The following is a 22,066-nucleotide window of genomic DNA, read 5'->3' on the forward strand; positions in this document are numbered from 1 at the left end:
TGAAAGGAAGAATCAAATAAGTTTAATAAAATAAGAGGTATTTACAAATATATACCAAATTCAATTAACATTGAGGAGCTAAAATTTTGAGAGCTAATTTTGTAAAAACAACTCATGCGATTTTTACAAAACTTGGCAGTTTGGCATAATTTGAGTTGTAGAATCAAAATATGAAAAAAAATTGGTATATCATTTCAGGAAAAGTCCGATTTTGTGTCAAAATACCTATATTAGAACAATGCTATGCTATATATAAATTTCGTACATATCCCAAGTCACGCTTTCGAGACCTGAAAAATGCAATTTGAATTTCGTCAGTCGGACCAGTAGAATGGGAGATATAGAACTGGTCTATTTTCCCTGAAGTGTACTTAAAGCTGTACACACGATTTGGTGACATCCTGTAGCTGACTTTTTGCAATAGAACTGGAAATAAATGACGGCTGTAATTTGGTAGCTTTATAATTCCATTTCAGACATCTTTTACTTAATGATAACGATATTTTTTTAGAAACTTCACAAGACAGTTTTCTAAATCAATTCTATTTCTTTCAAATGCTGAAAATTTTTTGACAAAATATGATTAACCATGGGAACACAAACTGTTTGTGCAGACAGTATTTGTGTTGGCGGGAAACTTTCGTTAAAACCAGATATGAACGTTCACATGTCATCTTTTGAATTATAAAGTTTCAGAAACAGAAAGATTTGTTATTTTCCACCTTTTTGTCTGATATTATATATATTTATAGCGTAATCATAAGTAAAGTTACCTTTTTTAGACTTCTGCAGAGTCCATTCTGGCATACCTATTTCATTGAAACTTGGCATATACGTTATATGCACCATGGGGAAATGAAAATTGCTTTAAAAATGTATATTATAGGTTTTGATTGTAAGATGGTGCTTTTCATGCCACGTAGAAAGGATGTTATGTAAATTTAGAGCATTTTAAAATTTCAGTAGTGAATGCGTAAAACCATTCTTGACATACCTTTATAGAAAAAATAGATTTGTTTTATTAGAATAGCAGTAATTTTTAACTGCACTGCAAGAATATTGACATATGAGAGGCTTACGAAAATTGACTGTGTCGAGACAAGGTTTGAAAAAGATAATTACTAAATTTCAGAACAGTGGGAAGTTATGTGTGCTGTAATGGAGAGGATGGAAACAGATTTAAAAAAAAACTATGGAAGAAGGTGCTTATGGCATGGTTGAGTGTCCAGTTCCCAATATTCATTGACTTGTGTTTGAGCACGTGTCACAATTGTTTCTCCTTGGCCAGAGTTTTTTTTTTTAACTTGAAAATTATAATTCAGGGTACTTTTAATGGGATTTTATATTTAGAAAATGCTTTTAATGAGAAAACACTGAAAAAATGGTGTCATGTGCCATTGCTACCTTGCAGTAATACATATCATAACACGAAAGAAACTAACGTGATATTTTATCATTTTCTGTATAAAAACATCCAGTTAACAAAAGAATGGCTGCACAGTTATCGAAGAGCGTATATTGTCAATAAAAAGAATGCTCAGATGTGGAATAGTCACTTCAATGAATCTGATTCTGAGGATGATGTGAAAATTAGGTTGTTAGGGTTACTGAGAAAAAAGGTTCTGAAGTCTGTTATCCCAGCTGTTAATTGACCTTGGTTATTTATCAGAATACATCAAGGCAACAAAAAAGAAAAAAATTACAAAGTGCATTTGATAGAATTGAGAATTTAAGTCCCAAAATGGTATGTCTGGAATTTCAAAATGCTAACAATAATAGCTATGAGGAACTGAGTAAAGTAATGTTACTCAGAAGTGTTGTAATTGTTTCAACCTCCAAAAAACTTGAATGATTTAATGATAAAACTATTAGCTTTTGTGAATAAGGTTTCTGTTTCACAGACTGAGAGAAAGCAGCAGTCAAAAACTATCTCCCAGCAAAGAAAAAGGTTTTGTTTAGAAACAGAAAGCTAATATTAGAAACCGAGGAAAGAAATTAAAAAAATAATTAAGAAAATGAAAAACTAAGAAAAATAAAAACTTATATTCAAAGCATATTTACTGAAACTTAAATAAAAGCATCAATGAAAAAAAAAAAAAAAAAAAGAAAAAAAAAAAAAAAGAAAAAAAGGTGAATTAAATAGTCTCCAGATGACATTTCAAAGAGCATAGTAATCAGATCATTGTCTGTAAAATCATACGACTTTTGGAAAGAACAACTATGTATTCCAAGTGCAAGTACACCGAAAAGATGGTGCTCAAGATTCAGGTGCATCTCTAGCATTCTAAATGATGTATTGTTGTTAATTAAAAAAACTTGACAAAATGCAACTGATGAAGACCATTAGACATGAGTGGCACCAATATGGTGTCCAACTAATTTGAAGCATCCACTCAAGTAGTGCCGCTATGGTGCTCGGGAGGTTTGAAGCATCCATGCAGCGTCACCTGGCCAATTTGAAGCATCTACTTGAGTAGTGCTACTGCAGGGCCTGGGAGGTTTGATACATGCATTCGAGTGGCGACGCTAAGGTGCACGGCCAATTTGAAGTGTCCACTCGAGTGGCACTGCTATGTCGCCCGGAAGGTTTGATACATATGCTCGATGTGTGCTGTACCGGCACTATGCTGTTTTGGAATTCATTCTGTTTATTTACGATGTGCAGCTAGATATTCTTATCTGAAGTACTTTTGTGAACCAGGCTTGGCTTGCATTCTTAGCCTAATCTTAACTTAGTTTAGTTAATCTCAGTATAGCATTTGCTTGGGGGAGGGAATCTTGCTTTAAGCTTTCTTTCAGCTCCACGTCATTTTGGAAGCACTTCCCGCCAAGCCACTGCTTCAGTTCAGGGAACAGATGAAAGTCACTCGGCGCTGGGTCGAGACTATATGGTGGATGTTCAAAAATGTCCCATTGAAATTGCAGACGGAGCCGTTGGGTTACACGAGCGCTGTGAGGACAAGCATTGTTGTGGATCAGAACAATTCCAGAAGTCAGCATGCCTCTTTGTTTGTTTTGAATAGCTCTCCGTAAGCGTCGCAAAGTTTCACAATATGAATCTGCATTGATTGTTGTTCCAGGCTGCATAAACTCCACAAGCAACACGCCTTTTTGGTCCCAAAAAACAGTTGCCATAACCTTACGGTTGTTAAAGGTTCGTTTGAATTTTGTGGGTCTCTTTGAAGAATTTGTGTGCATCCATTGTTGTGATTGTCGTTTCGTTTCGGGCATGTCATATTGAACCCATGTCTCATCACCTGTCACAATAGATTTCAAAAACTCTTCTCCGTCAGTACTGTAACGGTCAAGAAACTCAACCGCTACAACCATTCAGCGAGTTTTGTGGTCGTCAGTCAACTTTTGAATTTGTCGGACCCAGCGAGTGCAAACTTTTCTGTAGCGCAACTGTTCAGTAACGATAGAGTACAGGGAAGATCTTGAAACTTCCGGAAATTTCATCGATAATTCACTTATGGTGAACCTTCGATTTTGCTTAACCGCTTGGTCAACTCGTTGAACAATGTCGACTGTAGCGATCGATTTGCGTCCTTGACCTAATTCATCATGCATATCAGTTCGGCCATCTTTAAACTTTTGACACCGTTCACGAACAATGCCATCACTCATAAAGCTGTTTCCATACACTCGACTCATTCTTCGATGAATTTCCGCTGCACTGTTCTCTTCTGCCAGCAAGAAACGAATAACAGCTCGGAATTCACACTTGGCGGGAGAATCAATAGCGACAGCCATGTTTACGTGACTGCAACTCAACAGAAAATGGCGTGTTGAATACGCCAGTGACAGAGCGTGTGGAGGGGGAGATGTGCAGTCGCCTACTACGCTACTACACCAACCACCTGCCACATACCTGGCCATCATACTGTGCGATCGGAGGTTGGGGGGGGGAAAACTACGTATAGCTCTCATTTTTTGGTGTAGAATATATGTATTTGTCATTCTAAAAATGAATTTGGTATGCTTTTGGGAAATTAGTATTTTAATCATGTTCTGCATTTCATTTTAATTATTTATTTAATGTGATTCGCTTTATTTTATTATAGGCCTTCTGTAGATTTTAATTTTTGGGGGAGTGAGGGTGGGGTCCAGAATGATAGATTAAAGTTTTAATTAAAATTTTAATATATTCTTAATACATTTAATTTTATTAATAGTTTTAATAATTAACAGCACACATTAAATACCACTTATTAGTAAATATAATAAGTGGTATTTAATGTGTGCTGTTTCATAATACAGTCAAAAGTCGTTAATCTGGACTCGTCGGGACTTCGGCGATTCCGGATTATCGATTTTTCCGGATTATAGATCATCAGTTTAAATCTCGTAAGATGGCATGCAGAAATTCTAAAATTAAAAATATGAAACCGTAATTTATGAAATAAAGAACAATTATGATCTAAAGGGTATCAAAATTTGCAAAAAGAAAAAGCTTAATACTTATTTGTTTACTTTATTAAACATTTCTTTCAATGTAAGTTGTTTAAGTTTTGCTTCGTTTCATGTGATAATACTTTCTCTTTAATTCTATTAAACAGACATAATTTCTTGTTCAGTTACAAAGTTCCGCTGTTCAAGTCCTATAATTGCTGTGTCTAGAACACCGATTAATTTGTCAATCGAAATTTTTTCGTTTTCAATAACCTCTGTCACTTTCTTCGCTATCGAAAGCGAATTATAATGACGAGGAACTTGTTTTAAATCATATCAAAGACGGAGCATATCGAGATGAAATACTACATTTGGTAAGGAATTATAAGCCAAATAAAATAAAAACATCTGCGCTGAAGATAAGGATAGTGTTGATAGATCAACTTCCAATTCATTACGCGCCCGCCGCGGCGATCCCCCCCCCCCGCCGAGCAGCGTGAAATTGATAAACAGATTTCGGATTTCAAAACATACTTTCGCTTTAGATCCTTTACATATTAACAAATATATATCGGAAATTCTATTTGATATAATCGAAAGTTTAAGCTTACTTTTATAAAATTGCTCTTGCAGTCTGCAAAAAATAATAAGCCGGATCCAATTCGAAAATTAAGGAACCACGCAATCATCAACATTAACTGAAATAGATAATTAGATAATTTTAGCTTATACGTCCATTATACATAAAACGCGCACGCGAAAACGTATTCTGCACTTGCGCACACTCATATGCGCAGTCGTAAAAGGTCTTACGCGCACGCGTAAACGCCTATGCGCATGTGTCAACGCGGCACATGCGCAGAAAGTTTTTAGTTTTGAGGTCCGGATTATAGATCATTCCGAATTATGGGTGTCCGAATTAACGACTTTTGACTGTATATGGGATTACTATCAGAAATTTACTAAAAGTTCTTAATCTTACCAAGGCGAGCAAGTGAGTTTTCACGTCTGTTTTTGAGCATTTAGAAAGTTTAAACAAATCTCTTTATTAAAAGCTGTAAAGTGAACAAAGGCACAATTTGTACTTACAAATTGAAACTCTGCAGCTTACACATTATTAGTTAACAGAAAGCTGAACTTGGGCTGACAACTACTACACACCAGCCTTATTAAGTATTCGCTCAAATGACTAAGTGCATAGTTTACTTCAGCTAGGAAATTGGTTAATGCCAGATAACTAATGTAATAGAGCTAGGTGAGGTAATAATAGTACTAGTGTAAGCATTGCTGCCAAAAGTTTTCTGTCTAAAATTGTCAAGAATTTCTATTGAAATATTCTTTATTCGTTTACATCTTGGTGACGGTTAATGAAAAGGAGAAGTAATAGTTATGTTTGAAATCATTAAAAGATGTCTTAATTAACATGAAATATACTTTACAAATATATTATTTGTTGTGGTATGACAAAACATTAAGCTTTTCTAGATTTTATTTTTCTCTCTTTTGTCTTCCCCCCCTTGTTTTACTCTATTAGTGTTTAGTATGCATTTGGAAATGGATATTTTGATTTCATACATTTTGTACTGTTTTCCTAATTAACTTAACATTTTTAAATTTTCCCTTTTGCATCCGATTAAAACAGTTGTCTTTGTTAAAGATCAACAGTATTTTGTATTTGCAGAAAGATACTGCAGAAAAATGTATGGAAAAGGAGAATACAGATTCACCATTAATTGTGAGTAATTAGCTTTTCATTTTGTTTTATTTTCTTTGTCTTCTGTTCATTTATTTGAGAACATTTTGTATAAAATTGTGTATTATGACAGTGAACATTTAGTTTACACATATTATTTTATCGCATATAAAGTAATCTTTCGTACCATAAAGAATTAAATGTCCCCAAAATCTATAAAAGCTTTAAAAATTTTATAAAGGAAGAAAAATTTATTGTATTGAAATATGGTTTGTGTCATCAAGTATTGTCAGAATTGAATGTTTTCTCTGTTGTTTAGAGGGATGCAGTTTTGAAAACTCTGGAATAACTAACACATTGGAAGGACGTTATAAAAGAGCCTAGTGCTTAGTGGGTTTTGTGTGATTTAAGGAATGATTAGTATGAAACAATATATTTTGGTGATAATACTAATTTTAATACTAATTTTGTAATAATAATTTTGGTTTCGAATATCTTGCTAGTGAAGCAGTTTTTATAAATGAGAATTCTGTACCAGAAGTTTTCTGAAAATTCTGATCACGGAACATTTCTGAGGAAAAGAAAAAGTCTCAACAAAAAGTGCTGGCTGATGGATCGCATCAGGTTTTTTTTTGAAAGGGGAGTTGCTAATCGGAGAATCGCAAATAAAAGGGATATTCATCATTGATAGAATGCTATGCTAATACTGTAGCATCTGAAATTGCGATAACAGCATCTAAAACTCAACTGATTTCTTTATGTAAATATATAACGGAAGCCTGAAATACACATCAATTTACCATTATTGCAAGCTTTGCCAGAACAGTTCTAGATTTAACCTAGAGAAATTGGAAGTTCAACATTATCTTACTTCATTTCTATTCATTTTCACGAAACTGTTGTTCTTGGCAAATAAAAGATGTATTAGCCAATTAATGATATGTTTGTTAAAAGCTGTATATTCTTATTGATGTCATCATTGTGATACTGAATTAAAAATTTATGAAGATTTTTTTACTGCTGCAGAAATAAATTAGACAAGTCTTACAGTAAGTAAACAAAAGGTGTTTCCAAAAGAAGTAAAAGTGGCATAAAATAGATAAACAGATGATGATCTTAATATTATGATCTGTGTATTATTTTTCTTTGGTTGTGACAGAAGAAAGGTATATTTATTGGATATATCTGTTGAAAAGCTGTATTTTATCATTAGCTGTATCATAATTATCAGTTGTGTCAGTACATAACTAGAAATGTTTACAAAGATTTTTCTATATAGAATTGAATTATTTTCTATATAGAATATATTTCTATATAGAAAAAGTATACTACATAATATATGAAAACATACACATCTGGTTAATAGTGTATTGGTTTATTTTCCCTTTAAATAATGGCAGTTATATTTAAAAGAAGATATATATGATCTTGTTTCAGCTAAAAATATGTAATTTCTAGCTGATTTTGGAATTAAGCATTAAAAGGAAGTTAAGAATAGCAGTAATTTGTGAAAAAATTCAATAGATATTTTGAGAAATTTTGTTGATTTTGAAAATTTTCTGCTTCTAATTTGTTTGAGGACTGAAATATTACGTAAAATGGTATTTTTCATCAGAATCTGAAGAAATATGTTCATATTAATATAGCTAATTAAAAGGCATACTCAATCAAAATCATCAAATATGTAAAATTTGAAGTTTAATAGTATCAACTGAAAAAGGTAAACTGCAAGCTTCTAAGGAAGATTCAAAGAAGATTTCTAAGACTTGTTCATAGCTGCAGAATTATTAGTTACAAGGCACTTTTTACTGTTCCTGATATTCTACCCATAGATATTGAAATATTGTGCAATATTGTGATGGGTGAAAGGATTTGCAGGCAATCATCATCAAATTTTCTTGACAGCAATCTTCCAGTTTCTTCTCTGCTGCATGCATTTAACAGGAATCCTATATCAGTTGTTGGCTATTTTAATGCTGTTCTTAAAGAGTGCAAATTAATTTGTTTGTACAGAAGTAAGATGAAAAATAAGGTAGGCCTTGCTTTAGTTGTTTACACAGGTAAATAAGAAAGAAACTTCAGACAGTACAGAGTTAATGATAAGTGTTCTGTTTTTCAGACTGAGTTGCTATGGTTAAACCTTGCTGTGAAAAAGATTCTAAATTTTTTGTGGTGGTTTGAGATCAATGCACATTTTAATATGTAGTGATTCTCTTTCTTCGCTACAACTATTACAAAATAAAATAGTGTTTCAGAAAAACTTGCTGTTGAAATTCAGGTTATTATTTAGACTTTGCATCGTCTTGATACTCATTTTGCTTACATTCATGGACACTGAAGATTTTGAAAATGAGTAGGCTGGTGTAGCAAAGCTAGCCACAAAACTTCACATTGATTTAAATCTCCATGCTCCTGTTTCTCACTGGAAGCACTTTTATAGAAATGCAGTATTTGGAGCAGAGGATATCTGGCCTCACCAAAAGCACAATTGACGAAAATGTTTTGTTTTTTTCCCTGTAATTTTTTACAGACTAAAAGTTACTCATTTTTTATCTGGACATGGCAATTACAAGAGCTATTTAAGGAAACTTGGACTTGCTTCAAATGATTTGTGCAGCTGCGGGGAAAATGTAAAGCATACTCTTCTTGGGTACGTTCATCATGTCCAGTAAAGGAAGATATTTCAGGCAACTCTGAAGTGCCTGTCTGTATCTTTGCCACCAATTTTTTCTGAAATTTCTCAGACTAAAGAGACTATTTCTGCTTTTTAGAATTCCATTCTCAAGTTAGATTATTGAGTTCTCTTTATTTTATAACTTTTTAAAAAATAATTCTTCCTCATTTGCAATGTTATCGAACATTTGGTTCTTTTGTTACTGCTATAAATTATTTATGCAAGCCTCGTGGTATACTTTATGGCACACAAGGAGTTGAAATTAGAGTTAACAAGACCCCCCCCCCCAAAAAAAAGTAAGATATATTCTTTTGGTCAAAATATCTTCCGGAAGATACAGTTACAGTTTTATATGCCCTGTTTTGCTATTTTTCACTAAATTGTGATTTTACTTTCCATAACATATAAATAGATGCCATATTTAGTACGAATGAAGTTACAGTTGAAGAACAATATTTGTTTCCAACATCTTTTTCATTTTTTGAGCTTATAACTGCTGAAAGCATCTCAAAAGGCAACTAAAATTAATTATGACCTTTAAATGGTCTTTAAATGGTGTAAATAACTAAAAGAAAATATTTTATAATAAGAGAAGTGCACCATTTTAGATAATAAGAAAAACTTCATCATAACCAAATATTTTCAGAACTTACATTTATATTTATGTCAATATGTAACAGTTCAATATTCAAGTTCCCCCCCCCATCCCCCCAAGGAAGTAAAATTTGCCTTTTAAATTCTGAAGTGATTTTACAATTAAACTGGCCTTTTAGTGCATCATACCTTTAATGTGTAATTTAATCAACATTTTTATGTAAAATTTAATAACTGTTTTATGTGTGGATTTTGATGTTTCATTTAAGCTGTAGGTTATTATATGATTCTTTGAGGCTTTTTTCTTATTTTACTTCTTATTTTTTTTTTTTATTTATTTATTTTTTTTTTAAATCTCCTGATGTGCAATTGTATTTTCCTTTGCAATAGGATTCTGCAACTTCCAAAGTGGAAAGTAGCCCACAGAAATTTACTGCAAGGAAATCGTTAACAAATATGTTGGCAGATGATATACAAAGTCACATATCTGTTTCTCAAATTGCAACAAAATTGTTTCCGAAATTTACTGCAAGAAAATCCTTAGTTAATGGAAATAATTCGTCAAAGAAAAAGAAAAATCATGTATCTGTTTCTCAACATAGACAAAATAATGCAAGAAAATCTTTAACTAGTAACTCATCAAAGCATGTACAAAATTGTAAATCTATTTCAGAAAGTAGGGATTTGTGTACAGCAAAGTATGATGCATCTATCCCTGTAACATCAACTCCGAAACCAAATAAACCAGAAAAACCTGCATCAGGATCATTAGTGACTTTTCAAAGTAAAAAATTGTGTTCTGAAAATTCTGAAGTTCCTTGCAAAGATAGTTGTATGAAGGCAAAACATAAAATAAAGCAGACTTTAAATCCCATGGTTAGAAATCACAATACTGAAGTAAACAGTGTTCAGCATGCTTCTGCAACAGTTTCCTCTTTGTTAAATCACCAAAAGTCTGGTGTTAAAATATCTGCTGTAAGTCAAAAGAAACTCTGTGCTTCACCTCAGGCTTTAAGGACTGTAGTTGGTGAAGAAGCCAAAGCATTACCAAAAACAGTGCATTCTTTGTCAGTTGTGAACAGTGTGCATTCAAAAAAGAACAGTGAAAGTGAAATTAAAGAATCTGCTCAAAATACTGTAGTTTTAAATGGTAAACAAACTTCATTAACTCATTCAAAAAAACACATTATTCCTAAATCTCTAAAAAATGATCTTACAAGCCGTGGAGTAAGCATTTTCAATGCAGTTCAGAAAACTCGGATTGAACTACCATGCTCAAATACTTCAAACTTTAAAAGTTCTGAGCCAAATACTGAAGTTTCTAAAATAAAAAGCCATGAAATGTTACAAGGTATTAGCAATCTTGAAAAAGGTGGTCTAAGTATACAATTAATTAATAATAGATCAGCTTCTAGCAGAGAATCTTCAAACTGTAATTACAGGGAACATATAAACGATAAATCTTCTGGCTTAGATAGTACGAATAAAGATGCAAAAGCACCACATAAAAATTTTAAATCATCTACGTCTGTTTCAGGGACTGGTGTTAAAGCAAACAGTTTAAATAATAATCACAGTAAAATATTAACATTTAAGGATCCTAAAGAATGTCAAGCTCTGTTGAATAAGGTGAATCAGAAAAATTGCCATAAAAAAAAACGAAGCTTTCATTTTGAAGGCCTGTTAATTACTCCTGTTTCCAAAGGAAAAAATAATTCTAGTAATGATAAAATTCCTGAATCATATGAGAATCTTTCTTTTCCATCAAAAAGGAAATCAGATTTAGAAAATACAAATGTAAAATCTAAAAAAAGTTCTATTAAAATATTGTCTGTTGAATCATTAGCAGATAAAACAAATTCTTTGCTGGGAAATACAGATTGTAAGGAACCAGAATTTTTAGTTGATTCAAGTAAGACTTTGTCACCAGATGAGATTATTAATGTAAATAAATTTGCAGAGATATCTGCAGCTAGCAATAAAAATACTCAACCTGCAAGTGATTTACCACAGCTAAATTCTGAAGAAAATGATAAGTCCAAGATTTTATCTGACATGTATGATTCTAAAACTTTTTCGTCATTGGAAACTAGAGCTTTAGCAGAAACTTCTTCAAAGAGTAACTTTACTATTTCCAGCAAGGAATCCCTAAATTGTGTAGCTTTGAAAGATGCAGATGCTGAAGAAATGAAGTCATTTATAACTGAAACTAAGGAGAATGGTACAAAAGATTTGCATGTAAAGGAAACATTGCCAATTGATGCTTTATTATCTCGTTTTGAGAGTTCTAGCATTAAAGTTGTTAATAAAAATCTAAATCATCAAGGAAGTTCCAGCATCCAAAAGAATGTTTGCACTGGTGCTCAGAAAGACGAACTAGCAGTATCTGAAGGCATACAAGAAGCAAAAGCTGTGAAAGTAGGAACTGTTACTTTAGTTAAAGAGAATTCTTCTAAAGATGTTCATGTAGAAGCTTTGCATGAAGCTCTAAATTCTGTTGATAGAGTTAGAGCAATAGATGAAATTAAGTCAAGTCATTCTGAGGGGCAAAGAAGTTCTTTTGAGGTACATTTTTATGTAGAAATAAATAATTCAAACATTTTTAGTTAATTAAAAAATAGCCAAATTTGAATTTATTAACTGTTTATTTGCTCTTAGTTTGTAAATTGTATGCTCGGGATGTAAATTATTTATAAAAATTAGCACTTTTGCAACATTTAAGATTGGGGAAATAATAGTAGTCAATTTTTTTATAGCTACAGGCAGAGATAATTGTGGGCTGTATAGTGTTTAAAGGCCAAGTGATGCATTAGCACTTAATTCATAAATATTTATCAAAGTTAATACAATTTGATTAAATTTTTAGTGCATTCATTGATTTCATGAAAAGATAATATTTTGGGGGATAGAGTAGGTACAAATTAATTAAGATTTCATATGCACTGGTGAAATAAATTAAGAGAATTTGCATATTTTATCGAATTGCTCAAAAAGAACTGAACTGAAGGAAAAACCACTGCTTCTAGATAAAAATACAAATCTTGTACGGCAAATACATAAGCATACACATGTGTGTAGCGTAGCCAGCAGAAAAACAGGATTTATAAGCATGTGTAAGGTAAGACGAATTGCATTCGCGAGCACACCTCGTCGAATTTATTGGTGTTATCTTGCAGCAATCGGTTAAATTCACATTGGAACAGTAAAAATAAGTAACCACCAATGTTTAGATGACGGAATGAGGTGGCGAATTGTGGGGAGGCTAGAGGAAGGCCAATCACAAGTCCAGATATGCAGAGAGTTTAATTTAACGCCCAGCATCGTGTGTAACCTATGGAAACAGTTCTAGGATACTGGATTTATCGAGAGAAAGCCTGGGCAAGGTCATCCAAGAGCCCCGACGGCCAGAAAAGATTGCTATTTGTCCATTTTTGTGAGGCGTAACAGAAGGGCTTTAGCTTCTGAGCTCTCTCGGGACCTGTATGCAGCCACTGGAACCCACGTGACAAAGGGGACCGTTTCCAAAAGACTGAATGAGAGAGAGTTGTTTGCCAGAATATTGGCTGTTCGCTCACGTCTACGGACAGGAGTGTCCAATTAGCATGGTGCAGGCAGCATAGTGATTGGAGTACGGAGCAATGGGCGACCTTTCTGTTCACCGACGAGTCCCGTTTTAGCCTAAACACCGATTCTCGCCGTAGTTTCATATGGTGAAAGCCAGGGACCCACTACCTACCCTCCAATGTCTGCGAAATCAACAATTATGATGGTGGCGGTGTAATGATCTGGGCAGGCATTATGTTGGATTGCCGCACACCTCACCACGTCTTTGACAGAGGCTCTGTGACTGGTGTGAGGTATAGGGATGAGGTCTTGGAGCCCTATGTTCACCTTTTCCGGGGTGCAGTGGGCCCTGATTCATCTTAGAGGACGATAACGCGAGGCCACATAGAGTTCTGGTCAACGAATTTCTCGAGAGTGAGGATATTCGCCGGATGGATTGGCCAGCCAAGTCTCCAGACCTCAACCCTTTAGAGTATGTTTGGGATGCTCTGGGGAGGGCAATTGCAACTTGCAACCCCCTTTCGAGAACCATCCAGTAACTGAAAACAGCATTGGGACCAATTGCCACAGGCACTGATAAACTGCCTTATTTCCAATATGACATCACACTGCAAGGCCTGTATGGCTGTAAGAGGGAACCGTACCCCCTATTAACTGATTTCTTTTGTGTCTTCTGCAACCGCTGTTTCAGACCTTCAGATTCCCATGAGTGTTACACACAAACATGTGTGTCTATTATAACTGTTGAATGTTTATTTTGTTTGTATTATATCAACCTATGTTCACACCAAATTTTATTAAACTCTGTCCAGTAGTTCTGGAGATCGTAGATCAAATATGAAAATTCTCTTGATTTCTTACACCAGTGTATTTGTCAATAAAATACTGGAAATATATATTTTTTATTTAATTTAAAACAATAAGAATGGAAGTTTAAAAAATTGAAAAGTTTGCCTATTTTTGCTGTAGATAATCAAAGGTATTTTTATCCAAAGGATGCAGAAATTCTCTAGTTTATGGAATGCAAGTTAAAGAAGCTTTAATGGCTACAAATTAAAAGACAAAATTTAAAAATTTAAATAGAGTGGGAGAAGGACACATGGGAAAAGGAAGGAGGATTTTGATAATATTTCGATTTTCATTGAGAAGCCAAGCATTATGGAAATCAGTCTTTTTTCTATTCCATTTCTGGATGAACTTTCTCATTAAAAAAAATTCTTTTCAAGATGAATTTTCTTAGTAAAGGAAGAAATTCATATAGAAATAGAATCCATGCAAAAAAAGAATTTAAAAAAATGGCTGATTTTGATAATGATTTAATGCTTCCTGATGACAGTCAAAAGCATAATAGAATCATTGTTTTTCATTTGTTTTCCTCCCTCTTTATTTGAGATAAAGGTTCTTTGTGTTTTTATTAACAACAAAGTTTCTCTTATTTAATTTTATTTGCTCACCAGTGATCGAGTGATAAAATCATTGAACATGACTAGTTTAATGCAGGTTTGAATCCCAGCTAAAGAGCTGATTGCATAAGAGTTTTTAGGACCCGTGTGTAAATGGTTGCATAAGAGTATTTATGAAAACCCCTGTGTAAATGAATAGAAACGAGTTTCCCTTAAAAAGACCTCCACAAAGGCATTCTTTTCCGTATAAGAATGTAACCCATGCGTGCTTTGCTATAATCTAGTCTAATGAAATAGGGAATATATTTTAGCATATATTGTATAAATAATATCCCTACTTTTATTTATTGCATATTATTATATGCAATTCAAAATTTCATTCCCTAAAAGAGATTGAGTTTTTTAATGATTTTATTGTTTTTTTAATGACCCTATAATTTTCAGTACTGCTTTGTACATTGATTATAAAAATTTGTACTTCTTTATTAAAGTGTCCACCTTATGAAACTTGGGCTACATTTAAAATTTGCATGTTACAGATTGAGTGATTAAGTTTGCCAACTTTATCAAATAAGCACAGTGGCTACTTTATTGTAAAAGAACCTAAAAGCTAATATAACCATAATATATATTGATTGCCATCATCATATGTTTTAAAATTATACAACATTCATGTCAAAGGAAAAAATAAAAAATTAGCTAAAAATATTTAGGAATGAAAAGATAGTTGAAAACAAGACATTTTTCATTTTTATTTTCAAATTGTTGTTTTATTGGAATTTTCTTTATTTTCAGTTTTATATTTTAAATTTTCATTTAATATTTTTGGTTGCTAATTACATTACCATAAATCTTCCATTTCAATTAATCGGTAACATAAAAATAACAGCAATTTTGAAGGTCTAAATTGAAATCCGAAATTTAGGCCAATGAGATAAAAAAATATGTAATCACCTAACAAACTGATGGCTTAAATATGAAAAGATTTTGTTTTTTACTTGTGCCACCAAATGTAGCCAATGAATCAAGAAATTTTGTAGAATATAAAGATTTATCAGTCCTTTTTTTATGTCTTCGATAACTGAATTTTAAAAGTAGTATACATGGTTCTCAGAAACAATTGACATCGAAAGAGGCCAGATTTAACTTTATTATCTTTTGCTGAGAAAAATGTGACAAAAATTGTGTTGGTATTAAAATACGTTCAGAGCTCATGGCTTACATCTTGGATATAGTTATATGTTTGAAGAATGTTAGTGAAGAGTTGGTTTGGGTGGATATAGACAATTCTATGCCTGCCACACTTTCTCAAGATGGCTATGAAATAATTAGACATAGAATGGAAAAGGAGAAGTATGATGACAAGGAGGGAAAGGATGAAGATGACAACCACACACAGAGCAAGAAATTTACATGAAAAGAAGCAGACAGATGATTGCAGATTTTCATTAATTTTGTCAAGAAAATAACGCTGTTATTTTCTCGACAAAATGACTATGTTTCTATGTTAGGACTTGATATTATGAAGTATGTCATAGTATATGGAGCAAATTTTCTTGTGAGTCTTGTCAGCAGGCAGATATTCAATGTTCCATGCTGTCACATTAAGAAATTCATAACTTTCATGTAATAAAACACAAGGTGATTTTAAAATGTTGTTTAATTCTGGTTTTCTAAAATATAAAATCATGTACATATTTTTTTTAATATTAAATAATTTGTACAATTTTATATTTTTTTATTTAATTATGGATCTGAAAACACAACCAAAGCACTTTGCATATCACAATTTCTACAGGTGGCATCATAAAACACAAAGAAGTAAGTTCTAGGCGTATATGTTCAATTATCTGAAAAAATCTCTTATCCAGAATTGGCAAGGTTCCATTGTTGACGGTTAAGAAAGATTATACTGTATTTTTGTATATTTTTTAATACTGGTTATGTCATTACCTGGAATTAAAATATTTTATCAAAAATCGTATTTATTTTCATTATAGGCTGATATGTAGAGAAGTTGAGACATTGAAAAAAAAAAAAAAGCTTTTGCATTGTTCAAAGCTAATCTGTGTGACATCATCTTTCTGTATTATTAACATGCATTTATAGAGAGGAGACCCATACTTTTTTATAATTTCCCTCCCCCCATTTTGTTTTTAATTAGAACCCCTTATGCTGAATATAACAAATAAAAGGTTAATGCAATGAACTAAGGAGGGGAGGATTGATAGTTTTTGTTCCATTTTCTTGTGCTTTTGTATATATAGCAGTGTATTACTTTCCTGTTGCTAATATTCATGTCTAAATATTTTGGGGCAACCAAAATGCATTTAAGAATGAAAAAAACAGTTACGATTTCTTTTCCACTGATTTTCAGTTTTGAAAATACTTTAATTTGGCAAGGGGACAAATGTATGTATAGTGCATCTTACAGAACTACACATAGTTTTAATTAACACATTATCTTCCTTTCTAGTAATGATTGAAATATATTTTTACAATGAAGGTTTTATTTTCAAGCTATGATTTTAGCTCATTCAATTCAAATAATTTTTAACTAATTAATACAGGGAAGGATAAAAAAAAAATCTATACAACATACAAGGCAGGTGCTAGACATTTTGCTGCCTTGTGCAAGCTCTGGCTTGTAAATTATACCGCTCAATGGTTCCTTTAATTCTAAAAATTTGGTACCGGTAAATTTTGCTGCCCAATTGCAGTCATACTAGTTGCATCGGCCATAAGATTGTATGACCTGTGGTTATACAGATTTTAGAGTTGGATTTCAGGTCATTTAAAAAAAATTATTAGCTACGACGTAAAAGATAAGTGAAAATAATTAAAATAGAGCACATATAAACAGTTTTTCTTTTACTTTTTTTTATAGAGAAATGTACATTATAAAGATATAATTTTGTCGATAAAGAATATAAAGGTAAAAAAAAAAAAAAAAGTAATTTTTTTTTTACAGCTTTCAAAGGTCTGAAGAATAGTTTTAGATTTTGAAATAATCTAGTATGAGTAGCTCTCTCTCTCTCTTTTTTTTTTTTTCAAATTAGATATAGTAGTTACGTCCTGATTAGTCATGAGGTTTTGTTGCTCTAAATTAGTTTTACACTAGTACCCGTTAGAAAAACCATTGATTTACTTAACACTTGCTATTCTGATTTGCCAGCAATATAGTATTTTTAGTTCTGGTCATAATGGAAGTTAACAGTTCCAGTATTTTTATACTAAAGGGGTAGCGGTTGTCACAAGAATGTTATAATTGGCTTGAAATGTAGCCTGAAATAGCAGTGGCAACTTCTAACAATATATTCAAAATAAATCTCTGTTGTAGAATATAATTGTGATTATGTAAATGAATTCTTTTACTACAGATCATTTCTTTTCCTGAAGAATTTAATCTTCATCACTTAGAAAATGTAAAATTCACCTTTGTTCCTTTGTCAAAATCTCACATATGAAATGTTTCTACTTTAAAACATGTTTAGCTCACAATATTTACCATGGCTTGTGGTTTAAGATTGCTAGTTTTGGAGTGAATGATTTTTATTTAGCATAATGATATTGCATCTTATTAATGGCAAATCTAAGAATCATAAGTAACTTCAATAATAGTTTCACTTCTGGAAGGACTAGAAATACTTCATTTTCAAAAGGAGTTGAGGGATAGCAGTAATTAGATTTGAAAAACAGTGGTATCTTTAGAATGAAGGAGTTAGAAGGGAAGAAAACAGGGATTCTAAGAAGCATCCCGTTTTTATAGATGTACATATTATGGGTAAAAAGGGCATATTAGAAAGAATTTTATGCTAATCTCTGTAATTATATCAACTTTTGTGGTGATTAATTCAAATTTAGATTGTTAATTATATTTTATCCACTGTTAAATTAATACTGCTCTAAAAATCAAATTATAGTGTATTTGATAATTTTTGACAAACTGTCTATTTTTTTTTAGATAGAATTATTTTAATCTTAACTAATATTTATTTTTAAATTCCAGAACTGTTACTTTTATACATTTTTGATAAAAATTTTGTCATTTTGAAATAAAGTTTGTAGTAATTATTTTGTTATTTGATTTAGGCTATTTCAACTAAACTTTCACTAGAACGAAAGAAAAGCTCTAGTGCTTTGGATATTGAAGATGATACAAAGGAGTGTATAAATAACCCAGCTACTTCAACGAAACTTTCACTGAAACGAAAAAGAAGTACTTCAGATGTTGAAGATGATCCTAGGAAGTGTATAACTAACCCAAATAATGTTTTATGTAATGGAAAGCTAGTTGCGGAGCAAAAGAAAAAAGAGCCAACTGAGAATTCATGTAAATTTCCTGTAGATAACAAGGGAAAATTTGTAAAGGTTTGTAAATTTGTAAAGGTTCATATTTTATATTATCTTTATTTCCTTGTATGAAGTAAAGCTAATATTGTAATCACAAAAAATTTCGCATATTATATTTCAAAGGAAATGTCCATTTTGATAATTCCCCATCCATTGGCTCTTTTTTTTGGGGGGGGGGTATGTGTATGTGGCTTTTGTTTGTTTGGATAGAATAAAGGACTCATTTTTCTGAAACAGATTATAAAATGAATTAAAAGGGAATTTTTTGTGCATACCTAATTATGTACGTATGTATCTTTCATAACTTAGTCTATCCATAGGAATGTTAATATTTTGTATATGGAACTGCTATAACATCTAGTTATGTACCTCCTTTTTTTTATTGCAGTTGGCAGTCCCAAACATTTTTGCAGTTGTTAATTGTTGTTATATACTTCCAGTTATAGAAGTGTTTAAAATGTTATTCATGTTTTAGCAATGTCAAATTAAAAAAAAAAAAAAAAAAATAATTTTCAACAAATAATGAGATCTAAGTTTTAATGCGATTTCCTGTTTCCTATACTCAAATTTGGTAAAGATTTATACTCGTCATGAAAAAATAAAATTATAAGAAGCCTGTCTTCCATATAATAAAAATTGACTGGAATATTTAATTTCAAAATTTGCTGTTTTTTTATGTCATTTTCAACTTTTCTTGACAAATAGGTTAATTAAGTTGAAATAATTCAGGGAAATAAATTTATTTGAAATACAGCAAAAAAATGTGTATAATTTAATAGCCCATGTAAAAAAGTCATGCAGTGACCACATGGATTTTCTTTGTAGTATTACTTAATTTTTTTCATGTTTTGACAAAATATAGGAATTAAGGATTTTGATAAATTTGTTTAATTTATTTTCTTCTGGATATAGCAAGTTTATTGGCATATAATAGGCTATTGTCAGCATTTTGCTGTATGAACAAATTTATAGTACAAATATTTTTTTTTATTCCCTACAAAACAGCTTTGCTGTTTAAAATGAATTTTACTAAAATGCATAGCATCTTATTAGTATTTTGGCCATATAAAAATGCCATTCTGAAGTTTGCGGTAAAAAGAAATTGTACCAATTCTTGTTCCAAGAGCCTTTCATAATGAGCTATCTGTTACACATGACTGTCTAATAAATGGAAAAATTATATTCCATTGGTGAGGTTTTGGGAGAGATAACTGTATTAAGGCTTACGAATTATTTTTCTTTCCTTTTAATTAAGTAATGGTTGTATGAGGAAGAGTACAAAAATAAGTTTCCCCCGACGACCGTGGACAGAGGTGTGTATGAAAGACAAAAAAATATGAGAAAACGTAACTTTATTTAAAAAAAAAAAAAAAAAAAAAAAAACTTACCCAACGCTCTGCATACAGAAGAAGCATTGAACGACTTGTCTGACTACAGCATTGCTTCCAAAGTGCCTTTCGCAAAGATTCTTCTTCAAAGCCAGAAACAGATGAGAGTCTCCAGGTGCAAGATCAGGACTGTATGGCAGATGGTCAAGTCTCAACGAACAGTTTCAGTACAGTTTTGCGTTGCTGTTGCTGAGTGTGGTCTCACATTATCATCCAGCATCAGAATACCGACTTTTTTTTTAATAGCCACTTTCACTTTCTACAGGGTGTGACAGTACTGCATAGCATTGATGGTTCCAACCTCCAAAACGTCCAACAACAAAACTCCTTGGGCATCCCAGAAAGCTACGAAGAGCACTTTACCTGCAGAAGGAATTGTTTGAGCTTTTTTCAGACCGGTGATGATGGATATTTTCACTCCATAGATGCAGCTTTCGATTCGTACTTGAAATGATTGCCAACATTTCATCCCTCATCACAATCTGAAACAGAAATTCATTGCCATCACGATGGTAATGCACGAGATGTTCCAAGCTGGCTGCCATGTGTTGTTCCATGTGGTGCGTAGTCAGTTGTCAGGGCATCCCATCGTGCTGACACTTTCTGGTATCGAAGAATGTCGGGAATGATCTTATGAGCTCGTGCATGTCCAATTACAAATTTTTCCGCGACTTCATCGGTGGTGATCACTTTAATCATGCCATCCACCATCCTGACATTTTTCGTTCGTAGTGCCCATGCACGTCCGTCCAAGTCTCTGTTTGTCTAGCACCTGCTGACATCCCTCACTGAATCTGTGGTACCATCTCCGCACCATTTCTTTCGATATCACATCTGACCCATAGACGAGGCAGTTATGGATTTCTACTCCCGATACTCCACATGTCCATTCATAGCGGACAGCCACTCTCACTTCCATTTTTGACCACAAATTCAAAATGCACCTTCTCTCTATATCTACTGGGACCAGTCTGAGAGGAGAGACTCGTCTCCGTTTTGCACAGGCTTTTCCAAAGTGCCATATGCTTAATCGCAGTTGAATGACACCCAACGGTGTTTGGATGTCTTTTGTGTTCTACTGCTGTCTTCTTCCCCCACTGCTGTTTGATTTCCTGGGGAAAACTAGAGGACTCACCCTCGTAGTTTAGTGTGCATTCTTTTGTAGATTATAGTATTTGAGTATAGTCTACCATAGTGTGTTACAACTCCAAAAAGTAACATGGTAAACCTTTTAAGATTGAAGGATTTGCTGTTTTGATTACAATCATCTAGATAAATGAGTATTATCATAAAAGAATTTATTTTTCTTTATAACTTGTAATTCAATTGAATAATGTTTCCCTTTCATGCTATTAGAGCAAAACAGAACAAATTACTAAATTTTGCTGTTTATTGATCCTGAATAAATTGATGGGAATCCATTTATCAGAATTTTATTTATTGCTTGGAGCTGGTTAGATGCAATTTTGTCTGTCATTGAAAATTAATTGGCTATATTATGTGTGTATTAGAAAGGTTTGATTCTTCATAACTTAGTCAAAATGTAATTATTAGTAGCATTAGTTTGTCCAGATTTTAGTGATTCTTTAAAGTATTTCACACTTTCATAGACATTTATGAACCAAACTTGTACTTCCCTGTTTAACTGTTCATTTTTATCATATGCGGGGTTCTATGTTTTGATTAGTTATATTTACTTTTGATTGCATTTAAATTAAAAATGAAACACTTCCATGATTTTTGTGTGTATATATCCCATAGTTGCCAACTCTCCTGGTTTTTAACACATCTCTCAGTAGATTGTCAGGTATCCTGGCTTATATTTTTTAGTTTTTACTAAGAAAATTGTTTTCCTATGATAAATGAAATTTATTGAATTAATAAAACTTAAAATTGTACGAATTGCATTCCCCCACATCTAGTGAATTGCAGATTTATTTTATTTAAATTGTATTATTTTTTAATCACATTTTATGATATTTTACCTATTAAATTTGATTTATAT

General features: G+C 32.4%; 1 protein-coding gene across 3 annotated transcripts in view; it reads left to right on the forward strand.

The window, feature by feature from the left end:
* LOC118199281 (uncharacterized) overlaps positions 1–22,066 on the forward strand; it is an 87,885-nt gene that overhangs the window by 12,438 nt on the left and 53,381 nt on the right. For 2 of the 3 annotated variants that reach the window (XM_085825911.1, XM_035371097.2), the window contains exons 2-4: positions 6,074–6,127; positions 9,744–11,918; positions 18,413–18,691. In XM_085825911.1, coding sequence (XP_085682037.1) covers positions 6,074–6,127; positions 9,744–11,918; positions 18,413–18,691 — 2,508 coding nt within the window. Of the gene's footprint in view, positions 1–6,057; positions 6,128–9,743; positions 11,919–18,412; positions 18,692–22,066 lie in introns of all 3 variants that reach the window. The other variant, XM_085825910.1, reaches the window with a different exon arrangement.

The sequence above is a fragment of the Stegodyphus dumicola genome, chromosome 10, assembly GCF_044657685.1.
Source record: "Stegodyphus dumicola isolate Sdum_Otavi_A_Nest chromosome 10, ASM4465768v1".
NCBI lineage: Eukaryota > Metazoa > Arthropoda > Arachnida > Araneae > Eresidae > Stegodyphus > Stegodyphus dumicola.